At 44.8% G+C, this 27,641-nt stretch overlaps 2 protein-coding genes across 3 annotated transcripts; one reads left to right on the top strand and one right to left on the bottom strand.

Annotated features, from left to right (window-relative positions):
* The first annotated feature begins 288 nt into the window (after nt 1-288).
* On the top strand, nt 289-2,228 carry LOC119284964 (G patch domain-containing protein 11-like). Of its 2 annotated transcripts, none has more exons than XM_037564255.1 (4): nt 289-458; nt 583-636; nt 1,238-1,360; nt 1,873-2,228. In XM_037564255.1, exons 1-4 carry the CDS (start codon nt 423-425, stop codon nt 2,002-2,004), a joined length of 345 nt encoding a protein of 114 aa, XP_037420152.1. In that variant the 5' UTR covers nt 289-422; the 3' UTR covers nt 2,005-2,228. The 2 variants fall into 2 exon arrangements, with proteins under 2 accessions (XP_037420152.1, XP_037420082.1); XM_037564185.1 differs by having other exon boundaries at nt 1,870-2,228.
* Nucleotides 2,229-4,616: 2,388 nt separating this feature from the next.
* On the bottom strand, nt 4,617-13,492 carry LOC119270240 (protein TIC110, chloroplastic-like). The gene is made up of 15 exons (XM_037552235.1): nt 12,871-13,492; nt 12,374-12,433; nt 11,548-11,671; nt 11,329-11,397; nt 11,146-11,244; nt 10,253-10,319; nt 10,008-10,072; nt 9,679-9,773; nt 8,876-9,000; nt 8,686-8,786; nt 7,477-7,690; nt 6,792-6,946; nt 6,537-6,659; nt 5,411-6,400; nt 4,617-5,260 (listed from the first exon to the last, which is right to left on the bottom strand). Exons 1-15 carry the CDS (start codon nt 13,413-13,415, stop codon nt 5,009-5,011), a joined length of 3,084 nt encoding a protein of 1,027 aa, XP_037408132.1. The 5' UTR covers nt 13,416-13,492; the 3' UTR covers nt 4,617-5,008.
* Nucleotides 13,493-27,641: the final 14,149 nt, after the last annotated feature.

Raw genomic sequence — 27,641 nt, 5'->3', positions numbered from 1 at the left:
CTGTTATCACAAACCTCTCTCTCTTCATTAATTAGCTGCCACATAAGCAATCTTGTATTGAAATGTGTGATGTTACTAGTTAAGTTACTCCCGTGACTAGTCTAAGGCTGATCGTAATGGTAGTATCATAGCTAGTATTATGCATACCAACTACTCCATCCGTTTCTAAATACTTGTCTTTCTAGGCATTTCAACAAGTGACTACATACGGAGCAAAATGAGTGAATTTATATTCTAAAATATGAATTTATACGGAGCAAAATGAGCCGGACACGGCAAGGACCCGTGAGACAGAGACCAGACCAGAGAAGTAAAACCAAAGCGGCGCACGCGACGCCTGGAACGAGGAGAGGAGAGAGAGCCGCTGGAGCGCGCGGCGAGCGGAGGCAGAGGGGCGCCGCGTTCGCCCGGCGAGAGAGGCGATGTCGTCCATCGGCTCCTCTAACATTGGCTTCCAGGTCCGTCCCTCGCTTGGTTTCTTCCCCTGCCCATCCATCCTTCCCCGCCCACGCTGGGGATTAGGGTTTGATGCTTTGTTGCCTTGCGTATGCCTGATGGTCGTGTGTTGTTGGGTTGCTGCAGCTGCTGAAGAAGTCCGGGTGGAAGGAGGGCACCGGCCTCGGTGCGCAGGAGCAGGTCTGTGTCCCTATTCTCTTTTCTCTTCTCCCCGATCAAGATCTCATCTGCCCATTTTCACCCAATCCGTGTGTTAGTTTTGGGGATAATTTTGTTAGTTGTAGCATGGCACTCCTAACACGAGGCTTAGTTCTCCTTGTTTTTCTATTCTTGGTACTAGATTATATGATCCATTGTGAATCAAATTGTTCTGTGTTTCTCCAAGTGTTGTAAGAGTCTTATTACTGGTCTTTGAGATCATTGCGGATCAAATTGTCTCATATTGTGGACTTCACAAAATGATAAAGGGCGTGCTGAAATTAGTTTGGTTTCTGGGTAATGATCACAGTCGGACAAATAAAGCTAAATACTTGAATTTGTTAACTATAAACAACTTACCTTCGCTTCTTGTATAATCTTGTTCACTTCACAAGCTCAGGAGTAACTGTATAACTGAACACATCCATGGGTTTTAAAATAAACAAATGCACGGTTGGCCGTCTGCTATATAACAAGTTGTGATTACACACTTGGAAGGAGCCAGCTTGTTACTTATAGTTGCCTAGCTATTCCTGGATTATTTCTGTTTGTGTACTCACTTGTCCAAACTGTCATGAAACAGGGGCGTTTGGAACCAGTAGAAACTCGTGTCAAGAACAACAAACGCGGTTTAGGTTCCAAAGAACCAAAGCCAAAGCCAAAGGTTGAGGATGATGTTGAAACAGCTCCTAGTAAAAGACCCAAGGTGAGCAAAGCATTCTTGTTGACTTGATTCCAGAACTGTTTTGTTGTAGTCCATAGGTTCTGCCGAATTCACAAAATTTGTTTACTACTCCCCTCCATTCACTATTATAAGATGTTCTAACTTTTTTTCTGAATCGGATGTATATAGACGTGTTTTAATGTGTTTGTTTACTCACTTCAATCCATATGTAGCCATATTGAAATATCCAAAACATCTTATAATAGTGAACAGAGGGAGTACTATTTACTGATTACAGATTCTTTGTGTGGTACTGTTGAAAAACGTGTATGTGTTTATATATAGTTATTAAATTAAACAAACGTAACACGTTATATTGGATGCTCATCAATTTCTTTCAGCAGAATATTTGTAAGGTTTAGAAGATAATACTGATGTGTCCTTTGTACATTTCTGCATCTCGAACCAGCGTACTTGTAGTCATCACTGATCTGACTTTCCCTTTTCATCAATGATCTGACTTAATGCCACAAATATGTTGCTATTGTCAGCAGGATGCGCCGGTAACGAAGAAGGCAAAGTTGGCCGCAAAGAGGATACGGAAGATGCAGGAAGAGGAGAAGAAAGCACAAGAGAGGGAATTCGAAATTGCTTTCTTCAGGGAATTTTGGCCTGATAATGTATAAACAACAAACCTGACAGCGTTGCACCCGTTGGCATCAACTGATAATGCCATTGTACAGCTTATCGATGCTTTTGCAGTTTGCAACTGCTGTTCACTCTTTCTGTCTTTGTTCTCTTCCAAGTGTTACATTTATTCAGTTGTAGATATTTGTGCCCTGCAGAGATATGGTGTAACTTGTAACAGACGTTCTTTGATTGAAGAAAATGTCACTTGGGTTTTTTACTACTGCTGGGGTAATATTAGAGCATCTCCAGCCGTTCGGCCCCCCAACGGCGCTTGTAGGCTAAAAATAGCGTCTCTTGGGGCCTTGCCGGCGATAATTTTGGCGTGGGGGGAACTGATTCCCAACCACGACCACAACGGCATCGGCCAAAAAAAAATTAAAAAAGCCCAAAGTAGACAAAATTCAGTTAATTTGGATGATTTCATTGATATTTAGGTGAATTTACGTAGATACAAACGTAAAACTACTCCTTAATTCATGCCGAGGAGGTTGTAGAAGACGTTGTTCTCGTCGCTGTCGCTCGGCCGCCCGCCCTTCGGGGCGTGCTTGCTGCAGCCCTGCCCTGGATTGCCGCTGTGGACTGGCTGGCTCAGCGCAGTGACCTCATCGTCGCTGTCAGAGAGCATGATGACGCTGCCCTCGTCGGGGTCGTGGCGCCGCCCTCGTCGCGGCCGTGGCGCCGCTCGGCGATTTCTTCCAGAGCACGGCGCTAGCGCTCCATCTCCTGCACCACGTAGTCCGCGCACGACCAGGCGAGGCCGCTCTCGAGGTCGGCGGCCATGTCCTTGTGCTCATGCTTCACTACGGTCGCCGCCGGCTCCTTCTTCGGCTTGACCAGGCGCATGTGACCGCAGAGAGGGGAAGGGACGCGGCCGCCCTCATTTATGACGAGGTTGCCGCCGCGGCTGCGCAGACGGAGCGGCCTCTCCTGCGACTCGGGCTTGACGGGGAGGAGTGCCGCCCGCGCCGACCCTGAGGAGTGGGAACCAGAGGACGACGAGGACGGCGTGTCCATGCGCCTCGGCATCCAGGAGCTTCCGCGGCGACGAGAGAAGGACGGCGTCGGGTACTCCAGTTGTGGCTCATTGCCGCCCTCGATGTGCGCAAGCACGGCGAGGAGAGTCCGCCCGGGCGCCCCGCCATTGACGGCGGCCCTCCGAGTTGTGGCACCCCCTCTGTGTCGGGCCGCCGTTGGTGGACGCCAGCTGCTCAACATGGCGTCGCTGGAAGTACGCGCTCCACAGCGCATGGTTGTCCGTTGTGTACCATGGTTGTTGCCACGCTTGCTCCGGCATGTTGGCCCGGATCGCCGCGATCTCGGCGGGGCGTTCCGCGTCAGAGGGCGGCGGAGGCACGGGGATGCCGCCTGCGCTCAGTCGCCATGCGCCCGCCCGTGCATGTCGGACGGCGTCGGGTAGTTGGCCTCCTGCAGCAGGCGAGCCTCCCACTCGTGCAGCCAGCGGCGGCCGAAGCCCTTGGCCGCCACCTCGTCGCCGGGGAACCTCTCCGCCATGGCGAGTGTGGACGGTGAAGGGCAGTTTTTTGGGCAAGAAAGGTGGTCGGCACTGGAGCGGTGCAGGCGAGAGAGAGATAGCTTGGCGAGTTTGCGGCGAGCGGCGGCGAAGGTCGGCTTTTATAGCGGTGAGAGGGCGGGAGCGGTGTGGACGCATGGAGCGAAAGGGCGGGACGCGCAACGGGATTGGGCAGGGACGCGCGGCGGTAGCTCCCATCACTGCGTCGTCCTTCATCAATGGAAGGCTGACCGGCGACCACATTGATTCGCGCGGGAGCCGAGGCGAGGTGATCAAGACGACGAAGCATATTCGCTGACTCGGCGAGCCCACGGGGTGGGAATCTAGCATGGGTTGTTTTCGTGCCATTTTTCTTTCCCCCGGCGCCCCGGTCGCCCCCCAGCGTGCTGGGTTCGGTCTGGACCCGCCGACGCTAATTTCGACCCAAACCGATAAAAGTTGGGCTCCTGAGGGCGTGACTGGACGCTTTTTTTTCGCCGACGATAGAAAAAGTGCCTTGGGGGCCTCTGGTGGGGGGGGGGGTGCGCGCGCTTAGGCACTAGCACCTTTGAGATGTACCAGTTCACCAGGCAACCAAAAACACATTTAGAAGCTGTGACTAGAGATGAACATCTATACCATGTCATAAAATCTAAGGTCTGAATTCAATTCACGAATTGACAGACAAAAAGGCAAAATATGGTGTAATGTAAAAAAAGGGCAAAACTTGAGTTGATTCTCACAAAAAAATGATGGTATTCAAATTTTAGGAGCGAAGGATTTGGTGCCACATGGTAAAAAAATTTAGTTGATTTTGCAAGAAGCTTGGCATATGATACAAGTTAGCTGTCGGTAACGGGGAGTATGATATACTAATATCATGTATATTATACTAATGTATGATACTACTCCCATAATGCATAATATCGTAAGTTAGTACATCTTATGTTACTTTATTAATTGCATGTATGACATAAAGTAGTACAACATTTACTATGATGTGGAATCATAATATGATATCACTTTCTCTCTTTCCCCATTTAATTATGTGCCATCAAAAAAGTATAATTGGCATGCATGATACATATTCTCTCTATCTCCATTTAATTGCGTGCCACATCATAAAAAAAATCTAGTTGGCATACATAATACTGTTTATGATACTATCGTTACGACCAGCCTTACACAACAAACCACATTTATTACAAAAGGACCTGCAGTGACTCTGGTACATGACCAAGAGGCCAAAAGCGCAAAGGAGAAACAGAAAATGATTTCAGTATGGTTTGAAAGAATGCAGCAGAAAACTGTCACCCTGTGGTGTCAAATCTGTCTATACAAAATACTTATGCATGTCAGGATTATGCGTTGCTTCTCAAAACCATGCCTAGCTACAACAGCAGCTATTGGCGCCACAGCACCGCGTCTGGCAGGAGCTCGACTCTGCTGGCTACCTAACAAAAAAGTGCCTCTTCCCATCATCATCCCCTCTAGAACGCCAACTCTTCTTCCTCTTGGCCTGTTTGAGGCAACGTGCCTGCCGTCGCCGCATCCCGAAGGTCCTCAGCCTTCTCGGCACTGATGTCGAGTAAATACTGCAACCTTGACAACTTATCCTGCTTCGGAATGCTCTTCATGTACACACAGTACAGGTCGTCAAGCTCTCGTGGAGTGGGCCATGACAAAGGCTTCGAAGCAGGCACGGCAGCATCACATGCGAGCAGGTCGTTCAGTGATGAAATCTGCATCAGATATAAAGCAATGAAAAATTTCACCACAAACTTCAAGAAATCTGCAGGAGTATAACCTAGCAGATGTTATTATACCTATATCTCTAGGAGCAATTATGTAAATTTAACAAAACAAGCAGACAAGGGGCACACGGTACGTACCACACCATCTCTCTTCTTCTGCCGAAGCAAAGCAACAGCCTGGACAAGGGCGTTCTCCAACCTAACCTTCGCAATGTCCTGAACAATCGACCTGGCCTTCTCAGCACTTATGATAAGATCAGCTGGCATCTTTACATACACTTCCTCTTCATCAAATTCACCTGTGCCTGATGAGAATATCTCCTCAGCACACTTTTTGTAAATGGTTTCTCGCAACGGTTCTGAAATCAAGCTGTCCAGCTCGAAATTTGCGTCTTTCAATCCTCGGACCTGCTGTATACCAATCTGTCCTCGCGATATAGATGCTTCAATTGCACTAGACAACTTTGTCGTTGTGATGCTCTTAATGATTTTCTGTGCATGCTCAGATGGCAAACCAACCTGCGTTTGTATCGTTGCAAGCTGGTCAGCCTTGGATTCTGTCAACTTCCCATCAGCTAGAACCACTTCAGCCTGTTGCACAAATGCTTTTTCTGCCAGCTTAATGTGGACATCTTGAGCTTCTTTGGCGGTTAAACCAAGTATGCGTCCCAATTGCTTTAGCATTAAATACTCTGAATCGTCTTTCTTCGAGGAGATTGCTGTCCCGAATGAAACATTAGTAGTCTCACCAGTGATACAGAACATCAAATATGTTTGATACAGCTCAGCTCTATCTCTCAATGGAAGATCATCCTTGAGGGTTATCTCTTTCTGACTTGACTTGCCCAGCTTTTCTTTTAGCTCTTTATCAGGCCTTGTCTTCTTCAATGTTTCTAGTGATTCCCATTCATAGTCCTCATCCTCTCCCTCAGATTCAGTCGTTTCAGATTCTGAGGTCGCACTTGATGTTGCAGGTTCAGCAGTTGTTAGCTCCCCTTTAATGTCAGCCAGAAGCTCACTTACAACAACTGTGTTGAAGGAAATTAACTTCTTCAACTCTTTTGCCTGTTCAATGCGATTCCCAGCTGCTTTTGCTTTCTGAATGTAGTTCAGGAATAATTTCCGTACCTGCCATTGAATTTGGCAATACAGAAAATTAATTGGATCTGCAGTTGGAATATACCAAAAGATATACATAGTAGTAGTTTCTACAGAAGAATATAGGCCAATCTATATAGCCTAATTTTTTAGGTAAGAGGCATACTGCTTTACTAAAGATGGTCATAGCAGCCTCCTTTTTCAAGTTTAGACTCTGTGCTGCTTTCCTAACTGCCTCTCGTCTATCAGCGTTGTATCCATCAACTGACAAAATTGCTTCCTTGACAACCTGCAATGTCCTAAAAATGGTAAGAATACATTTACACAGAACAGGCCATCAACTTTGCTGAACTAATGCAGATATGGAATTTAACCTAAAATTATGCAGTGTGTTAATGAAAGGCACAATAAAATACATCACCTTTTCAAACAATTGACCGCAGATGCCAGTATGAGCAGCATCAACAGTTTCTTGAGGAATGCAGAGACGCACTTGGAATGCCGTCAAAGCTTCTGTTTCATCCTTGCTCAGCTCTCCGTCAGCTACAAACTGCTGAAGCTTCTGTCTGTAAATGTCTGAAGTATGAAGCGGCATTAATACGCGCTGATAATCATAAATACAAAGGCAGTAATTTTAGCCATATCATATTTGTCTTTCTTTCGTACTCCCTCCGATCCATAATAAGTGTCGTGGTTTTGGTTTAAATTTGAACTAAAACCATGAAACTTATTATGGATCGGAGGGAGTAGTAAAAATCCACAACTGCTCGTACAACACAAGAACAGCAATGTATAACAAGATTAAGTAAATGCAGTCAGTTCCCTTGCTGCATATTACTTCCTATAGTCAATGTAAAATGTTGGCAACTAAAATAATAAGCTGCAGTATCAGCCCACAGCTAATGCCTGATGATTGTATAATGAATAATTGTGTGTACTGATGCAGCAAAAGGATATAGGATACCGTATAGAACCTAGTTAAACCAGATTCTCAATTTGACACGTGATTTTCCAGAATGGTACGCATATTGCTAGCAAGAGAAGGATTAAACTGTAGCAAATATAGAGCTACGCTGTAATACTAGAAGCAAGTGACAACGTGGTACCTTCATGCATCTTGCTAGCAAGTTCGGGATCAAACTGTAGCTCTTCGCACAGATTTTGGAGGAACGATGCTTTGCTAGGAGCTGCAGCCAAATCAGTGTTAAAGGATTTTGCAAGTCTCTTTCTGTATGCTTGAGATTTGACATCTGAGATGATTGCTTCTGCTTCACGCTTCCCCAGTCCAAATATATTTCTCAGATCATTCAAAGGAGTAAGCTGGAATTTTTAATCACAGAAAGATTTATCTTGTTAAAGGCTTAGTTATTGTTGTTGTTGTAAAGATTTATCTTGTTAAGATGCTACCATATGTTTTTAGACTCAATGGTCAGAGAGCATGGGCAAAAATATAAGACAGTTCATGTTGAAAAAATAAAATTGTCAGCCCGATGTGATACAATTGCTAGGTTATGTACTTCTCAAATTATTTTATCTTGATTAAAGCAACCTTTACAGAACAATGACAACAAATCAAAGTACTAGTTATTATCTATATATCGTGACTGTTCCCAGTTACTCCCTCTGTTCCTTTATATAAGGTGCATTAATTTGTTGGCATGAATCGGCATAAACTCTAGTTGAATCAGAGTATATGTTCTCTCTTTTGTCAAAAATTGCTGGTCTGATCAAGGGCTTGGTATTAAATTCATGCGAACCAGAAAATACTATTGATGTGTTACTGATATGTAACCCTAGGCCACACAGGTTATTCCTTAACAACAGTGACAGGTACGCTTGAGTTTGTTTAGTTCAGCATCTAACATGATGTGAACTACAAAACAGAAGATGTGTGACATAGATGGGCGTGGAGTTACTGTTCATTCCGGGTGCAAACACTTTCAGACTACTCTTGTGTTGTCTGTGATCCAAATATGTCAATAGACTAACTAACTAAATTCGTCCACACAAAGTCCAGACTGTATTTTCCAAATACTACAGCCTTGCAAACTTGCACTGCTCTACTTAAATTAATATGCTTCACAATAATAGGTCAATAGACTAACTTTGTCCACAAAAAATCCAGACTGTATTTTCCAAATCCTACAACCTTCCAAACTTGCACTGGTCTACTTAAATCAATATGCTTCACAATAATTGGTATCTATGTTAACCATTTCAAAAGAAACCTACGGAATTATTGATTACTTATTTTAGCTTGTCATCTGATATGGAGCATCAGCTAACTAAACAAAATGTGAATAACATGTGATCACCTTCTCATTATCAACAGGTCCATCTGAAAGTACATCTGTTGCATAGGCCCTATAGAGTGTCTTTAGATCACCAGCCCTCCTATCATGATCAAGCTCTCCCGCTATGCAATCCATGCAGAAGAACCAATAAGAATTCATAAGGACAACCCACCTCATCAACATATGAATTCAAAAATCTTCAGTAACTTACCTAATGAAATAGGTCCAAGCCCACGTGCAAATCGATCGCCTTGAGGGTGCTTGCTCAGTACAGTTAGCAGGCTATTAAATGCAAGGACACACTTTACTTCTTCAATAACCTGTGTTGGGCTATTCCTGCAGGCAGTGACAATATGGTTTAGTCCTGAGGTAAAAATTTGAGCATTCTGTATTGATAAGATCCAAAAAATTAAGCATAGCAAGATTCAGAGGGTTTACACTTCTTGACAGAGATACATGTATTTGCTAATAACTGAACAACGAAAACAAATGGGGCTTCTTGGAAAAGTATTTCTCAAACTTCCTTGGGAGTGCAGATAGCTCAGTTTTCGTAATAGTAGAAAAATATTATTTGCTAATTAATATTAAAGCAGATCAATCCACCAAACATACTCTAGTCTCCCTTATAAACAGCATGGTGCGTACAATAATACAGCTAAGATTTTTAACTGGAGGTTGAGTTTATATGTTATTCTTCATGATATTAAAATAATACTGAAAGCTTGCAACTCGAACAAGCCAGCAAAGACTGATAACATCACTTGCTCATGAGGTGGAAAGCCTCTCTTGTTGTGGAGGGAGGAGAAATAAATTTTAGCATTGCTAGTTATGAAGTACTTTCCATAAATATAATATCAGAGGAAATTCTAATGTACAAAATACCTATGTCGGATTTAACAAAAATATATGTTCCCTTTTCTTAAAACCATCAGATTAGCAGTTAATACATTTATGTTTTTCATGGAAATTGTCAAATAATGAAATCAGCCAGCAGGTTCGCAAGAGGCTTCATACGTTGCTTTGTTACGCGACTTCAAGATGTCTAAAGCTGATGAAATGTTTTCTTGAATCAACTTCTTCGCATGTTCCCTGAACATGTCAGCAGCAATCTGCCAAAATATAAATATCAGCACATGTTACAATAGAATATGCTTAGATTGACGTCGTCTGCCATGTCTTGCCATACTTAGATTGATGTCAACAATCAAATAGAAACCTGTATATGGCGTCCAAGATACTATCCTTAGATTTATGCTATTTGGATATAGGTGACAAGATGCCCCAAGAACTGATGAAATGATGCTAAAGCAACCCAGCAGTAAATCTCCAGAGAGAAGGATTACCTCATCAGAAAGTTTACACGCAAGTTGGGCTCTCCTTACTTCAATGAGAGTGCCTATGTCCAGACCTAGCGAAACAGAATATGTCCAGGTGAGAACATTCATGGAATGCAACAAGTAATTAGTATACAGGGGATATCCTTGCTATCTACCCTGCTCTAAATTTAATCTACTTGAATGACAAACCTTGTAAGCACGATATGACCTAAGAATGGAACTAATGCCTACAAATAATATTTCAGCGGTACCTCTACCAATAGACTTGAGCTGTATCGCGTACAAATTTTTGGCATTGTCCCGCATAGCAATGTCGATCTGCCAAAAGATTATGAAAATGTAACAAAACAGCCATGATGTCAAATAAGACAGAGACACACAGAAACCATGCACCAAAGTAACAAGAGATAAGCAAGCATTTCAAAAAGACATGCTCTATGAGAAAAAAACATTTGACTTGTGTGAATGTGTGATCTGTACATGTTAAAGCAATCTACGTCTTCATCTTTATCAGCACAAAAGATCTTCCCTTTCAACTACTACATTCAACCTGAAACAATTTTTATAGCCATATGCTACTCAAACTTTATAAGGTTGACCATGCTTGTCAAGAAACAGAGGCACTAAACATGTACAGTCAGTCTGTCTATTTTTGGTACAAGTAACAATGCATGTGTCATAGTGCATCACATTACATTGCATACATTATTTTGCAGGGAGAATTTTCACACCAGTAGATCATGTATGTCTCGCAGACTGATATGCACGACCAATAAGGGCAACAAATTTGTAATCATAGTACATACATAGATATTAAAATTGGCCACGACAAAATGAGCATGCAAAGATCACCTATTGCATTATGAAGGGTGAAACACTAGCTTCAGGAGGTCTCTTACAGTAACAACGTAGTTAGAAAATGGGTGCAATTACACTACAAAGTTTAGCAAAAACAACAAACAACATAATGGAGGTAACGTTCTGCTTTCTCCATGAGATGAAATCACAAACAGAGAAATGGCATGCACAAAGGTAAAACAATGTATACTAATGTACCTGTGAATCAGTGATCCCGGAAAGATACCATGAAATCATAAACAGAGAGATGCCATGCACAAAGGTAAAACAATGTATATTAATGTACCTGAGAATCAGTGATGCCGAAAAGACGTTTCCATGGAAGTAGGAAGGCTGATGCGTCTCCAAAGACAAGATTTGACACATATATCAGCTTTTGAAATGCCTAAGAAATATTTCCATGGTTACTGTTAGGAACTACAGACAGTTTTAAGTATCCATGTATTTACTTCAAAGCAGAAACAATTACCCGCCGCTGTTCAATGTCAGCATCACGGTCCCTTGTTTCCAACCTCTCTCTGTATAAGCGTCTACCAATCTATTGAAATGGGCAAAGTGGAAGGCATAAGCAGGCAGAGGGAAAATAGTGCAATTGTGAAAACAGTGACTAAAGATAATACAAACATCTGAAAACAATACGGGATACCAAGATGTAACAAAAAAAAAGGCTTGGATCACGAGGGAATACCTCCATGTGCATATTTGCAGCATCTACATCATCAAGTCCAAGGCCTCTTTTAAATTTTGCAATGACCTCAACTTCATCACCTTTGAGATCTTCATCTCCTGGAGGAAGTACCGAGTAAAGAAAGCTGCAGGAAAAAAAGAAGATAGGAGAAAGAATGAGCGAATAACAAATGTTCAGGAGCGTGAAGCTCAAATATCACATTGCAAAATTGGTACGATGTGGATAGTGTTCGATTTCTAAAGACGGTAAATGCTCAACACCAATGTGAATTTAGAAGTGCTTATCAAAAAGGTACTCCCTCCGTTCCATAATTCTTGTTGTGGTTTTAGTTCAAATTTGAACTAAAACCACGACAAGAATTTGAAACAGAGGGAGTAGTATATTCAAGAACTGAGTTAACTGAATGCAATACCAAAGAATCGTACGAAATTTTTGAGTTGAATCGTGCTCATGTGCATATGTGCGAGCCTACCAATGTATAAATTGGTAGATTTGCCATATGAAAATAATATGAGTGAATAGGCATCAACATTCACAGTACTTCCACCATTATAATAGATCCGTACCATTTACGGAAATATTATGGTACAAACTTCAATATTGCATGCTGTTGTTTATAAATTGTCAGAAGTGGACCCTTTTTGGGACAGGAGGGGGTGATTGCTAAGAAAGGTGTAGCCATGTACTAGAAAATATGGCAGTACAAATACTCCCCTCCAAGAGTAAGATTGCATAGAATCCAGTATTTATCTGGTCGTTCTGTGCATATATGTTTTCACAATCATCATGGAAAACAACTGAACATCACGTGTATCAAGAGGTTTACCTGCCATACAAGTCACAGAGCTCTGTTTTGAAGGCTGCATCTTGTGTACTAACTCCATATCTAAAAATAAATAAGAGAAGGATAAGATAATGCAGAAAGAGCAATGCATTCAATACTTCCTTGCAAGTTCACATCACCCTAAAAAAATCATTTGTCTCCTCCGTGTACATTTAACGATAGCCCCAATTATATATTTCATCTTCTACAGAAAAAGCATACAACACAACGCTGGTAGTACCCCTAACAAGTTTGGAGTTTCAAAAGTAAATGGATTTGCACAAACTACATTGCAAGCCTAAATTTGATACAAGACAAAACGAGCACAACAAACCGTTGAGATGATCAAATAGCTGGTATAATCTACTTTAGTGATCTAAGCGCTCTTATATTTCTTTATGGAGGGAGTATTTCAGAAAAAAAACATACTTATATAGCTGATATAAACGACGCAAGCATACAACGAAGGCAGCAGCTACACGGAGGTAATCCAAACTCACTTGTTCGCGATGGCCTCCACCTCGCTGGCCTCCAGCTTGGTGGGGTCGTCATGGCCGGCGACGTAGTTGTGCAATCCGACAGCGGCGACCTCCGGCACTACAGAGTTCACCGCGACGGCAGCCGCGACGCTGGCCCCACCAAGCACGGCCGCGCCCGCGAACGCCGCGGCCCGGTTGCCGCCGCCGGCGCGGAGCCCGATGCCGTAGCCCGCCGCCAACGCCGCGGCGGAGACCGCGAGCTCCGCCGCCGTCCGTGCCACCGGCGGCAGCGCCTCCACGAGCGGCTGCACGCCGGTGAGCTCCCTCCGCCCTCCGAACACCTGCCCACTCCGGCTGCCGAACACCTCCTCGTCCCGGTCCGCGGCGTCGCCCTCCCCCTCCCCCGAGGCCGCCACACGGCGAGACCGCCGGCTTCGGAGGCGGGCGAAGGCGGTGCGCTTCCGTGGCGGGAAGCGGAGGAGGGGCAATGGTTTGAGCGGGGCGAAGAGGAGCGGGGAGGCGGCGGGGCGGGGCAAGGGCCTCGCGGAGACGAGGGAGAGCTCCATTGTAAGATCTCGCCTGGACGGACGGCGGCGGCGGGCGGAGGGGCGGGGGAGGAGGGGGAGGGGCGGGGCGAAGGGTGTGGATAGCGTTGCGACGATGGGGATTGGTGGGGGCGGTCGGGGCGGAGCAACGCCTGAGGGGCTCGGGCGGCTGGCTGGGCAAAGGGGTGGGACGAAGGGCCGAATTTAGGGGCAAGGCAAGCACGAGGTTTCCTTTTCCTTTTCCCTTTTTATTTTCTTTTCTTTTTCTTTTGATTTGATTTGAGGATTAAGGAAACCGGAAGTAGTCACGATGTGATACAACTGCTTGTAAGAAAACCCAAAACATACCTACTCACTGTGTTGCTCGTGACATCACACTCCTTAACCAGGAAAGCTATTTCCTCACAATTAAGCCACGAATTTTGAAAAGTTGAAAAATAACTTGATAAAAGTCTTCAAAGATGAGTGTGTGCTTTCCTTTAGACCACACAGGGCGTCACGTTGATAAGATAAATGACAAGTCTTCCGTGGTTCATTCCTAGTCCATAAGTAATACTATTATGAATGTCATCGAGGTTGGTAGTTTGTTGCTTTCACTTTTTACCTCCTTGAGGCTTGTATGACATTGTAATAATTTGGAATGTGCCTAAAGTGAGAGAGTTGTTTTCATCCGTTATTTGCAAAACAAAAAAGGGTAAAAAGGGGCGTCGATATGAAGCTATGGGATCTAATAAGCTAATCTAACTAGATTATACGGACAATCTCGTTGAGCACAAATAATCATCACAAGGATCTTGCCGTGCAATACAAATAAAAAACGAGACTTAATTAGCCTATGAGTTTTGGGAGGCTATAAAGTTTGGGTTTTTAACCTCTCGGGTGGGCTTTGTGGGCCAAACTCATCGAGCAAACATCATTTGTGTTCTATGTGCCGCTTTCACTAAATCAATAGGATGAAAAAGGTAAACGTTCAACGTTCAATGCCAAAAAGAAAACAAGGGAAAATGCTAGCGTTCACTCGACAGGTGAAGCTGCGCGCATCAACCGCCTCTACGCCCGTTAGATTTGTTTTTTATCAAACAACTCGTAGCCATCTTCACCCTATTGTAACTTGGCCCGTGTTGAAATCCGTTCAACCACAACAAGAGGTCTGTTGCAAACATTGAGTCGCCGCCCCGTGCTCTATGTCGCCGCTCGCCGGTGAGACCCCGTGCCCCGCCTCCTCCTCTTGTTCTCCTCATCTTCCTCTTCTCCTCTCTCTCCCTCTAACCTCACAGCCCCCTCTGCAGGTTGGCGACCATGGAGCCCACTCTGTCCAAGCTCGTGTGGGAGGGCGCGTGTTGCCACCACTCGCCGACCAGCGAGCACCTCACATGTCGTGCTTCTTCTCCACCCAACGACGTTGGCCTCGCGGGCCTCTGCTACCATCGTCAGCAACCCCGGCGCCGCTCGTGTCAAGCGTTCGTCTCTGACGCCGAGGGACCTTGAGACCCCGAGCCGTCGCCCCTTCGTCCTCATTGTTGGGATCCCGAGTGGCGATGCCCGTCGTATATGAATCTTTTTGCAATAGTGGCGACGAATGATGGTGGTGCTCAACGGCGGCACCGTATACGAGCTTTAGCAATAGCGGCGGCAAACGATGATGCTACTCAACAGTGATGGTGTACCAGCTAAGGGGCCCTTGTCAGTTCCGACCTAGGCCACATCGGGCGTCCCATAGTGTATAATCAAAAGGTTCCAGAAGACTGGGTGTACACGACAAGATGTTGGAGCCATGGAGGACTTTGCCTCCCTGTACGTCACTGACTAGGATCTTATACCCCAGTACCCCTGGTACCTATATAAACCTTGCTCATAGAAACCACGAGTTAGATATTTACAATCTCTTGATAGATATATGTACTATGTACTCACTCAAACACAATAAACTAAAGCAGGACATTGGGTATTATCTTCTCGAAGAGCTTGAACCTGGGTAAAATCCATGTGTCTCTGTTACCCTCGTTTCAGGATATCTAGCTTAGGTTTAGGTTCCGTCAAACGGCGGTGGATTTTTTGCAACATCATCTTGTTGCAAAGAAAGATTTCTGCATCATCAGCTATGTTGCAAAGTGGTACTAAACAGGCAATGACGTTCTTACCACATCACCTCTATTGCAAAGGTTTTTATAACATCATCTATGTTACAAGGTTTCTGCAACATCACCTTTGTTGTGATGGTGAAGGGCGCTTGTCCGCTTGATGGCACCAAATCCGATGGCTCGTGACCCGGTCGGTCTTTTAAAAAGATCAGCCGGTGGACGTGTAGCGCCTCGTAAATCAAACAACTCTAGAAGTTCAACACAGTTACCGAGCTAAACCACTTATGGATGGAAATTGATAGCATGTCGCTCTTTCATGGTTGTGTTTTATTTGTCCTTGTTGTGATCTTCAGTAGCTTTGGTGCACAAAGCCAAAGTATCCCACCCCTCGATCCATGGCAAAGCCATGCTAGAACAAAGTCTCACCACCTATCACCCGCACATGATAATCTGAAGAGAACCATCAAACGAATAGTCTATCCAAGTTGGGTGCGATGTTTCTTAGCTCGAGCTCAAACGAGCTTGGGTGAATAGTAAATTCCATAAAAACAGAAAAAATATGAAATTTTCTTGTAGCAAAACTTTGAAAAAATTTAAGTGCTTGCAAGGTTTCATCATGGAATGGCATTCTTAGAAGTCGTGGCAAAAACAAAATCAGTACTTTAAAATGCTTTGGAAGTTGTGGCACAAACTTCCCCGATCTTTACGATGAATTACTAGCTTCCACTGTGGGTTCCCGCCACATTGGGTGGCTTGGGATTGAGGTTCTCATATGGACATTTGTGGATGATTCGCAACAAGTTTGTAATTGAACGAGCCTTGTTGCGGCGGTCTATTGATGCTCTCTACAAACTGTGTAGTTTTTTTTTTGCCGTGGATCGGAGTTGTGATGCCCGGATAATTAGGCTACAGTGAACCTCTGCTAATGATGCCACGTCACCTTCATTACTGTTGCTAATCTCGCGTTAGTTCGAAACGGTTCGAATTCAAATTCAAAATTAAGCAAACAATAAAAGTTTTTAAATATTAAAACTAAAATGTTCGGTGTGTGTCAAATATTGCTATGGTAATTATAGTGAAGAAAACATAATTTTACAAAGTGCCTAAGTGCTTTAAAACTAAATAAAATAGAAAAGGAAATAAAAGAAAAGAAAATACAAATCAGACCAAAAAGAAGAAAAACAAACAAAAGAGAAAAGCCCCCCCCCCCTGTTGGGCCAAGTGGCCCAGCTGGCCTCCACCGGCCCAGCCGGCCGGCCCACTCCCTCCCCTTAACCCTCGAAACCCTAGTCGTAACCACCCGTCGCCCCACTCGCTCCCCCCCCCGCCCCACTCCCCTCGACCCCCACTCCGCTCGATCCCCTTCCCCCATCTGGATCGAGGGAGCAGTCCCGAGCCCCTTCGACGCTAACCCCGTCGTCCCCCGTCGCCAAGGGCTCGTCGGACCCCGTCGGCGCCGTCCCGTCGTCTCTCCCTCGCCTTTCCCCTCGCTCAAGATCACGCCCGAAGGCCGCAGACGCCATGGACACCGCCGCGTCGCCTGGACCTCGCTGGCCTGCTTCCGCCTCCCCGCTGGTCTGCCTCCTCCACGTCACAGTCGTCCCCGTCCTCCTCCTCACGCAGCTTCCTTAGTCCCTGCGCCCCATCGTGAGCTTCCTCCCTTTTCCCCTCTCTATCTCACGTTGCCGCTCCCGACCGCCCCGACGAGCTCCTCCGCACGCGTCCGTCACTGTGGCCTCCTCCGGCCTCTCCTCCTGCCCTCTGCATCGGCAGCCCCGCGCGCCCAACCGTCGCTGCCCAGTGCTGCAACGCAGCAGCTGCTGGCGCTGCTACTGCCGCTGTCTGCTGTAGCTCCGCGCCGGCCGCGCTCACCATGCCCCTGGTGTTGGGGAACGTAGTAAATTCAAAAATTTTCCTATGCACACGCAAGATCATGTGATGTATAGCAACGAGGGGGGGAGTGTGATCTACATACCTAGTAGATCGACAACGGAAGCGTTTGGTTGATGTAGTCGTACGTCTTCACGGCCCGACCGATCAAGCACCGAAACTACGGCACCTCCGAGTTTTAGCACACGTTCAACTCGATGACGATCCCCGGACTCCGATCCAGCAAAGTGTCGGGGAAGAGTTCCGTCAGCACGACGGCGTGGTGACGATCTTGATGTACTACTGCAGCAGGGCTTCGCCTAAACTCCGCTACAATATTATCGAGGACTATGGTGGCTGGGGGCGCCGCACACGGCTAAGGAAAAGATCACGTGGATCAACTTGTGTGTTTCTGGGGTGCCCCTGCCTCAGTATATAAAGGACTAAAGGGGGGAGGCTGGCCGGCCAAGGAGGGCGCGCCAGGAGAGGGGCCGGCCCCCTCTCCTTGTCCTATTCGGACCAAGGGAGGGGAGGGGCGCGCGGCCCATGAGGGGCTGCCTCTTCTCTTTTTCACTAAGGCCCATCATGGCCCATATAGCTCCCGGGGGGGTTCCGGTAACCTCCCGGTACTCCGGTAAAATCCCGATTTCACCCGGAACACTTCCGATATCCAAACATAGGCTTCCAATATATCAATCTTTATGTCTCGGCCATTTCAAGACTCCTCGTCATGTCCGTGATCACATCCGGGACTCCGAACTCCTTCGGTACATCAAAACTCATAAACTCATAATATAACTGTCATCGAAACCTTAAGCGTGCGGACCCTACGGGTTCGAGAACAATGTAGACATGACTGAGACACGTCTCCGGTCAATAACCAATAGCGGGACCTGGATGCCCATATTGGCTCCTACATATTCTACGAAGATCTTTATCGGTCAGACCGCATAACAACATACGTTGTTCCCTTTGTCATCGGTATGTTACTTGCCCGGGATTTGATCGTCGGTATCCAATACCTAGTTCAATCTCGTTACCGGCAAGTCTCTTTACTCGTTCCGTAATACATCATCTCGCAAATAACTCATTAGTTGCAATGCTTGCAAGGCTTAAGTGATGTGCATTACCGAGAGGGCCCAGAGATACCTCTCCGACAATCGGAGTGACAGATCCTAATCTCGAAATACGCCAACCCAACATTTACCTTTGGAGACACCTGTAGAGCTCCTTTATAATCACCCATTTATGTTGTGACGTTTGGTAGCACACAAAGTGTTCCTCCGGCAAACGGGAGTTGCATAATCTCATAGTCATAGGAACATGTATAAGTCATGAAGAAAGCAATAGCAACATACTAAACGATCGGGTGCTAAGCTAATGGAATGGGTCATGTCAATCAGATCATTCACCTAATGATGTGATCCCGTTAATCAAATAACAACTCTTTGTCTATGGTTAGGAAACATAACCATCTTTGATTAACGAGCTAGTCAAGTAGAGGCATACTAGTGACACTCTGTTTGTCTATGTGTTCACACATGTATTATGTTTCCGGTTAATACAATTATAGCATGAATAATAAACATTTATCATGAAATAAGGAAATAAATAATAACCTTATTATTGCCTCTAGGGCATATTTCCTTCAGTCTCCCACTTGCACTAGAGTCAATAATCTAGATCACATCACCATGTGATTAACTTCGATAGTTCACATCATCATGTGATTAACACCCATAGTTCACATCGCCATGTGACCAATACCCAAAGGGTTTACTAGATTCAGTAATCTAGTTCACATTGCTATGTGATTAACACCCAAAGAGTACTAAGGTGTGATCATGTTTTGCTTGTGAGAGAATCTTAGTCAACGGGTCTGCCACATTCAGATCCGCATGTATTTTGCAAATTTCTATGTCAACAATGCTCTGCTTGGAGCTACTCTAGATAATTGCTCCCACTTTTAATATGTATCTAGACCGAGACTTAGAGTCTTCTAGATCAGTGTCAAAAACTTGCATCGACGTAACCCTTTACGATGAACCTTTTCTATCACGTCCATAATCGAGAAACATATCCTTATTTCACTAAGGATAATTCTGACCGTTGTCCAGTGATCTACTCCTAGATCACTATTGTACTCCCTTGCCAAACCAGTGCAGGGTATACATAGATCTGGTACACAACATGACATACTTTATAGAACCTATGGCCAAGGCATAGGGAATGACTTTCATTCTCTTTCTATCTTCTGCCGTGGTCGGGCTTTGAGTCTTACTCAACTTCACACCTTGTAATACAGGCAAGAACTCTTTCTTTGACTGCTCCATTTTGAATTACTTCAAAATCTTATCAAGGTATGTACTCATTGGAAAAACTTATCAAGCATCTTGATCTATCTCTATAGATCTTGAAGCTCAATATGTAAGCAGCTTCACCGAAGTCTTTCTTTGAAAAACTCCTTTCAAACACTCCTTTATGCTTTACAGAATAATTCTACATTATTTCCGATCAACAATATGTCATTCACATATACTTATCAGAAATGCCGTAGTGCTCCCACTCACTTTCTTGCAAATACAGGCTTCACCGCAAGTCTGTATAAAACTATATGCTTTGATCAACTCATCAAAGCGTATATTCCAACTCCGAGATGCTTGCACCAGTTCACAGATGGATCGCTGGAGCTTGCGCATTTTGTTAGTACCTTTCGGATTGACAAAACCTTCTAGTTGCATCGTATACAACTCTTCTTCAATAAATCCATTAAGGAATTCAGTTTTGTTTATCCATTTGCCAGATTTCATAAAATGCGGCAATTGCTAACATGATTCGGACAGACTTAAGTATAGATACGTGTGAGAATCTCTCATCGTAGTCAACACCTTGAACTTGTCGAAAAACCTTTTGCGACAATTCTAGCTTTGTAGATAATAACACTACTATCAGCGTTCGTCTTCCTCTTGAAGATCCATTTATTTTTATGGCTTGACGATCATCGGGCAAATCCATCAAAGTCCATACTTGTTCTCATACATGGATCATATCTCAGATTTCATGGCCTCAAACTATTTCGCGGAATCTGGGCTCATCATCGCTTCCTCATAGTTCGCAAGTTCGCCATGGTCTAGTAACATGACTTCCAGAACAGGATTACCGTACCACTCGGGTGCGGATCTTACTCTGGTTTACCTACGAGATTCGGTAGTAACTTGATCTGAAGTTACGTGATCATCATCATTATCTTCCTCACTAATTGGTGTAGTAGTCACAAGAACAGATTTCTGTGATGAACTACTTTCCAATAAGGGAGAAGGTACAATTACCTTATCAAGTTTTCTACTTTCCTCCCACTCACTTCTTTCGAGAGAAACTCCTTCTCTAGAAAGTTTCTGAATTTAGCAACAAAAGTCTTGCCTTCGGATCTGTGATAGAAGGTGTATCCAATAGTTTCCTTTGGATATCCTATGAAGACACATTTCTCCGATTTGGATTTGAGCTTATCAGGTTGAAACTTTTTCACATAAGCATTGCAACCTCAAACTTTAAGAAACAACAGCTTAGGTTTCTTGCCAAACCATAGTTCATACTGTGTCGTCTCAACGGATTAGATGGTGCCCTATTTAACGTGAATGCAGCTGTCTCTAATGCATAACCCCAAAACGATAGTGGTAGATCGGTAAGAGACATCATAGATCGCACCATATCTAATAAAGTACGGTTATGACGTTCGGACACACCATTACATTGTGGTGTTCCAGGTGGCGTGAGTAGTGAAACTATTTCACATTGTTTTTAACTGAAAGCCAAACTCGTAACTCAAATACTCTTCTCTACGATCAGATCGTAGAAACTTTATTTTCTTGTTACGATGATTTTTCACTTCACTCTGAAATTCTTTGAACTTTTCAAATGTTTCAGACTTATGTTTCATCAAGTAGATATACTCATATCTGCTCAAATCATCTGTGAAGATCAGAAAATAATGATACCTGTCGCGAGCCTCAATATTCATCGGACCACATACATCAGTATGTATGATTTCCAACAAATCTGTTGCTCGCTCCATTGTTCCGAAGAACGGAGTCTTAGTCATCTTGCCCATGAGGCATGGTTCGCAAGCATCAACTGATTCATAATCAAGTGATTCCAAAAGCCCATCAGCATGGAGTTTCTTCATGCGCTTTACACCAATATGACCTAAACGGCAGTGCCACAAATAAGTTGCACTATCATTATTAACTTTGCATCTTTTGGTTTCAATATTATGATTATGTGTATCACTACGATCGAGATCCAACGAACTATTTTCATTGGGTGTGTAACCATATAAGGTTTTATTCATGTAAACAGAACAACAATTTATTCTCTTGCTTAAATGAATAACCGTATTACAATAAACATGATCAAATCATATTCATGCTGAACGCAAACACCAAATAACACTTATTTAGGTTCAACACTAATCCCGAAATTATAGGGAGTGTGCGATGATGATCATATCAATCTTGGAACCACTTCCAACACACATCGTCACTTCACCCTTAACTAGTCTTTGTTTATTCTGCAACTCTCGTTTCGAGTTACTAATCTTAGCAACTGAACTAGTATTAAATACTGAGGGGTTGCTATAAACACTAGTAAAGTACACATCAATAAGATGTATATCAAATATACTTATGTTCACTTTGCCATCCTTCTTATCCGCCAATCACTTGGGGTAGTACCGCTTCTAGTGACCAGTCCCTTTGTAGTAGAAGCACTTAGTCTCAGGCTTAGGACCAGACTTGGGCTTCTTCACTTGAGCAGCAACTTGCTTGCCGTTCTTCTTGAAGTTCCCCTTCTTCCCTTTGCCCTTTTCTTGAAACTAGTGGTCTTGTTAACCATCAACACTTGATGTTTTTCTTGATTTCTACCTTCGTCGATTTCAGCATCACGAAGAGCTTGGGAATTATTTTTGTCATCCCTTGCATATTATAGTTCATCACGAAGTTCTACTAACTTGGTGATGGTGACTAGAGAATTCTGTCAATCACTATCTTATCTGGAAGATTAACTCCCACTTGATTCAAGCGATTGTAGTACTCAAACAATCTGGGCACGTGCTCACTAGTTGAGCGATTCTCCTCCATCTTTTAGCTATAGAACTTGTTGGAGACTTCATATCTCTCAACTCAGGTATTCGCTTGAAATATTAACTTCAACTCCTGGAACATCTCATATGCTCCATGACGTTCAAAACGTCTTTGAAGTCCCGATTCTAAGCCATTAAGCATGGTGCACTAAACTATCAAGTAGTCATCATATTGAGCTAGCCAAACGTTCATAACGTCTGCATCTGCTCCTGCAATAGGTCTGTCACCTAGCGGTGCATGAAGGACATAATTCTTCTGTGCAACAATGAGGATAAACCTCAGATTATGGATCCAATCCGCATCATTGCTACTAACATCTTTCAACACAATTTTCTCTAGGAACATATCAAAATAAACACAGGGAAGCAACAACGCGAGCTATTGATCTACAACATAATTTGCAAAATACTACCAGGACTAAGTTCATGATAAATTTAAGTTCAATTTAATCATATTACTTAAGAACTCCCACTTAGATAGACATCCCTCTAATCCTCTAAGTGATCACGTGATCCAAATCAACTAAACCATGTCCGATCATCACGTGAGATGGAGTAGTTTCATTGGTGAACATCACTATGTTGATCATATCTACTATATGATTCACGCTCGACCTTTCGGTCTCCGTGTTCCGAGGCCATATCTGTATATGCTTGGCTCGTCAAGTATAACCTGAGTATTCCGCGTGTGCAACTGTTTTGCACCCGTTGTATTTGAACGTAGAACCTATCACACCCGATCATCACGTGGTGTCTCAGCACGAAGAACTTTCGCAACGGTGCATACTCAGGGAGAACACTTATTGATAATTAGTGAGAGATCATCTTATAATGCTACCGTCAATCAAAGCAAGATAAGATGCATAAAAGATAAACATCACATGCAATCAATATAAGTGATATGATATGGCCATCATCATCTTGTGCTTGTGATCTCCATCTCTGAAACACCATCGTGATCACCATCGTCACCGGCGCGACACCTTGATCTCCAAGCTTGTGCTTCCACGACTATCGCTACCGTTTAGTGATAAAGTAAAGCATTACATCGTGATTGCATTGCATGCAATAAAACGACAACCATATGGCTCCTGCCAGTTGCCGATAACTCGGTTACAAAACATGATCATCTCATACAATAAAAATCAGCATCATGTCTTGACCATATCACATCACAACATGCCCTGCAAAAACAAGTTAGACGTCCTCTACTTTGTTGTTGCAAGTTTTACGTGGCTGCTACGGGCTTAAGTAAGAACTAATCTTACCTACGCATCAAAACCACAACGATAGTTTGTCAAGTTGGTGCTGTTTTAACCTTCGCAAGGACCAGGCGTAGCCATACTTGATTCAACTAAAGTTGGAGAAATTGTCACCCGCAAGCCACCTCTGTGCAAAGCACGTCGGGAGAACCGGTCTCGCGTAAGCGTACGCGTAATGTCGGTCCGGGCCGCTTCATCCAACAATACCGCCGAACCAAAGTATGACATGCTGGTAAGCAGTATGACTTATATCACCCACAACTCACTTGTGTTCTACTCGTGCATATAACATCAACATATAAAACCTGGCTCGGATGCCACTGTTGGGGAACGTAGTAAATTCAAAAAATTTCCTACGCACACGCAAGATCATGTGATGTATAGCAACGAGGGGGGAGTGTGATCTACATACCTAGTAGATCGACAACGGAAGCGTTTGGTTGATGTAGTCGTACGTCTTCACGGCCCGAGCGATCAAGCACCGTAACTACGGCACCTCCGAGTTTTAGCACACGTTCAGCTCGATGACGATCCCCGGACTCCGATCCAGCAAAGTGTCGGGGAAGAGTTCTGTCAGCATGACGGCGTGGTGACGATCTTGATGTACTACTGCAGCAGGGCTTCACCTAAACTCCGCTACAATATTATCGAGGACTATGGTGGCTGGGGGCGCCACACACGGCTAAGGAAAAGATCACGTGGATCAACTTGTGTGTTTCTGGGGTGCCCCTGCCTCAGTATATAAAGGACTAAAGGGGGGAGGCTGGCCGGCCAAGGAGGGCGCGCCAGGAGAGTCCTACTCCCTCTGGGAGTAGGATTCCCCCCCCCCAATCCTAGTTGGAATAGGATTCGCGGAGGGGGGAAAAGAGAGAGAGGGGCCGGCCCCCTCTCCTTGTCCTATTCGGACCAAGGGAGGGGAGGGGCGCGCGGCCCATGAGGGGCTGCCTCTTCTCTTTTCCACTAAGGCCCGTCATGGCCCATATAGCTCCCGAGGGGGTTCCGGTAACCTCCCGGTACTCCGGTAAAATCCCGATTTCACCCGGAACACTTCCGATATCCAAACATAGGCTTCCAATATCTCAATCTTTATGTCTCGGCCATTTCGAGACTCCTCGTCATGTCCGTGATCACATTCGGGACTCCGAACTCCTTCGGTACATCAAAACTCATAAACTCATAATATAACTGTCATTAAAACCTTAAGCGTGCGGACCCTACGGGTTCGAGAACAATGTAGACATGACCGAGACACGTCTCCGGTCAATAACCAATAGCGGGACCTGGATGCCCATATTGGCTCCTACATATTCTACGAAGATCTTTATCGGTCAGACCGCATAACAACATACGTTGTTCCCTTTGTCATCGGTATGTTACTTGCCCGGGATTTGATCGTCGGTATCCAATACCTAGTTCAATCTCGTTACCGGCAAGTCTCTTTACTCGTTCCGTAATACATCATCTTGCAAATAACTCATTAGTTGCAATGCTTGCAAGGCTTAAGTGATGTGCATTACCGAGAGGGCCCAGAGATACCTCTCCGACAATCGGAGTGACAAATCCTAATCTCGAAATACGCCAACCCAACATTTACCTTTGGAGACACCTGTAGAGCTCCTTTATAATCACCCATTTACGTTGTGACGTTCGGTAGCACACAAAGTGTTCCTCCGGCAAACGGGAGTTGCATAATCTCATAGTCATAGGAACATGTATAAGTCATGAAGAAAGCAATAGCAACATACTAAACGATCGGGTGCTAAGCTAATGGAATGGGTCATGTCAATCAGATCATTCACCTAATGATGTGATCCCGTTAATCAAATAACAACTCTTTGTCTATGGTTAGGAAACATAACCATCTTTGATTAACGAGCTAGTCAAGTAGAGGCATACTAGTGACACTCTGTTTGTCTATGTATTCACACATGTATTATGTTTCCGGTTAATACAATTATAGCATGAATAATAAACATTTATCATGAAATAAGGAAATAAATAATAACTTTATTATTGCCTCTAGGGCATATTTCCTTCACCTGGGGCGTCCCTCTTGCGCGCCCCGGCTCCCCCTTTGCACCCTCCCCGTGTGCCCGCGCGCCCCGCCGCGGCCTCGTCCCCTCGCCACTCGCCCCACTCACCCCTGCCGGTGCCTGCTTCTTGCGACGGCCGCCTTTGCCTTGCCGCGTCGCCCGCTCACCGGTGCACCGGCGCCCGCGCCCGCCAGCCGCCCCGTCGGGTGCGCCCCTGCGAGGGCCATCGCCCGTTCGGCTGCGCCCGTGCCAGTAACCCGCACGCCCGCTAAGGCTCGCCAGAGCCATTGGTAATCGGGCCCCACGCCCCCCGAAACGGTTTTATTAAAAAAAGAAATTAAAAAACAATAATTAAAATAATTAAAATATTAATTAATTAATTAAAGAATTAATTAACTTAATTAATTGTGTTTAACTAACCTAATCAATTAACTAAACTAATTAAACTTGTTTAGTTAGTCATAGACAATGACAGTAGGACCCACATGTCAGTTTGACTAGATCAACTGACTAGTTGACCGCTGACACAATAATGACGCCATGCTAACATCACAAGTCACTGTTTTGGATAATTTGGATTTAAGCAATTAAATTAATTCTAGAAAATAGATAAATCTTTAAAAATTAATATAAAATAAACCGTAACTCGGATTAAATTATTTTCAACATGAAAGTTGCTCAGAACGACGAGACAAACCCGGATACGCGACCCGTTCGTCTGCCACGCATCCCTAGCATACCGAACATGCAACTTTCCCCCTCCGGTTCATCTGTCCGAAAACACGAAACACCGTGAATACTTTCCCGGATGTTTTCCCGCTTCATCGGTACCACCTCGTACCGCGTTAGGGCACACCTAGCATCACGCTTTGTCATGTCATGCGTCGTCATGCATTTGTTTGCATTATATTTATTGTTTCTTCCCCCTCTTCTCTCGCTAGACACCGAGACCGACGCCGCTGCTATGCAGTACGACTACAGTGTTGACGACCCCTCTCTCTTGCCAGAGCAACCCAAGCCCCCCCCCCTTGATCACCAGATATCGCCTACTCTACTCTCTACTGCTTGCATTAGAGTAGTGTAACATGTTACTGCTTTCCGTTAATCCTATCCTGTTGCATAGCCTGTCCTTGCTACTACTGTTGTTACCTTTACCTGCAATCCTAATGCTTAGTATAGGATGCTAGTTTATCATCAGTGGCCCTACATTCTTGTCCGTCTGCCATGCTATACTAACGGGTCGTGATCACTCGGGAGGTGATCACGGGTATATGCTATATACCTTATACATGATACATGTGATGACTAAAAGACGGGTCGGCTCGTAGGAGTACCCGCGAGTGGATCTTTGTGGCGAAGCGACAGGGCAGGTTGAGACCACCTAGGAGAGAGGTGGGCCTGGCCCTGGTCGGCGTTCGCGGTTATTTCAAGATAACACGTTTAACGAGATCTTGGTATTTGATCTGAGTCTGGCCACTGGCCTATACGCACTAACCATCTACGTGGGGACAGTTATGGGCACTCGACGTCGTGGTATCAGTCGAAGCCTTCGTGACGTCAGCGACTGAGTGGCGTGCGCCGGATTGGACCGTAAGCCTGCTCTTGTATTAAGGGGGCTAGTTCTGCTTTCGGCCGCGTTCACAACGTGCAGGTGTGCAAAGGGCGATGGGCCCAGACCCCTGCGCCATAGGATTTAGACCGGCGTGTCGACCTCTCTGTTGTGCCTAGGTAGGGTCGCGGCGTGTTGATCTTCCAAGGCCGGGCATGACCCAGAAAAGTGTGTCCGGCCAAATGGGATCGAGCGTGTTGGGTTATGTGGTGCACCCCTGCAGGGAAGTTAATCTATTCGAATAGCCACGATCTTC

Source organism: Triticum dicoccoides, chromosome 1A, assembly GCF_002162155.2.
Source record: "Triticum dicoccoides isolate Atlit2015 ecotype Zavitan chromosome 1A, WEW_v2.0, whole genome shotgun sequence".
NCBI classification, from domain to species: Eukaryota; Viridiplantae; Streptophyta; class Magnoliopsida; order Poales; family Poaceae; genus Triticum; species Triticum dicoccoides.
The sequence above is the reverse complement of the archived record's forward strand: the minus strand, read 5'-3'. Positions and strand labels throughout refer to the sequence as shown.

Bases quoted from the DNA above. Each gene is read 5' to 3' on its own strand.
- LOC119270240 (XM_037552235.1), bottom strand. From the start codon at position 13,415: ATGGAGCTCTCCCTCGTCTCCGCGAGGCCCTTGCCCCGCCCCGCCGCC. The intron at 12,434-12,870 runs GTGAGTTTGGAT...ATTTATTTTTAG, and splicing joins GTGGAGGCCATCGCGAACAA to ATATGGAGTTAGTACACAAG. The intron at 10,073-10,252 runs GTACCGCTGAAA...CTGTTTCGCTAG, and splicing joins GCTCAAGTCTATTGGTAGAG to GTCTGGACATAGGCACTCTC.
- LOC119284964 (XM_037564185.1), top strand. From the start codon at position 423: ATGTCGTCCATCGGCTCCTCTAACATTGGCTTCCAG. The intron at 637-1,237 runs GTCTGTGTCCCT...GTCATGAAACAG, and splicing joins GCCTCGGTGCGCAGGAGCAG to GGGCGTTTGGAACCAGTAGA. The intron at 1,361-1,869 runs GTGAGCAAAGCA...TGCTATTGTCAG, and splicing joins CTCCTAGTAAAAGACCCAAG to CAGGATGCGCCGGTAACGAA.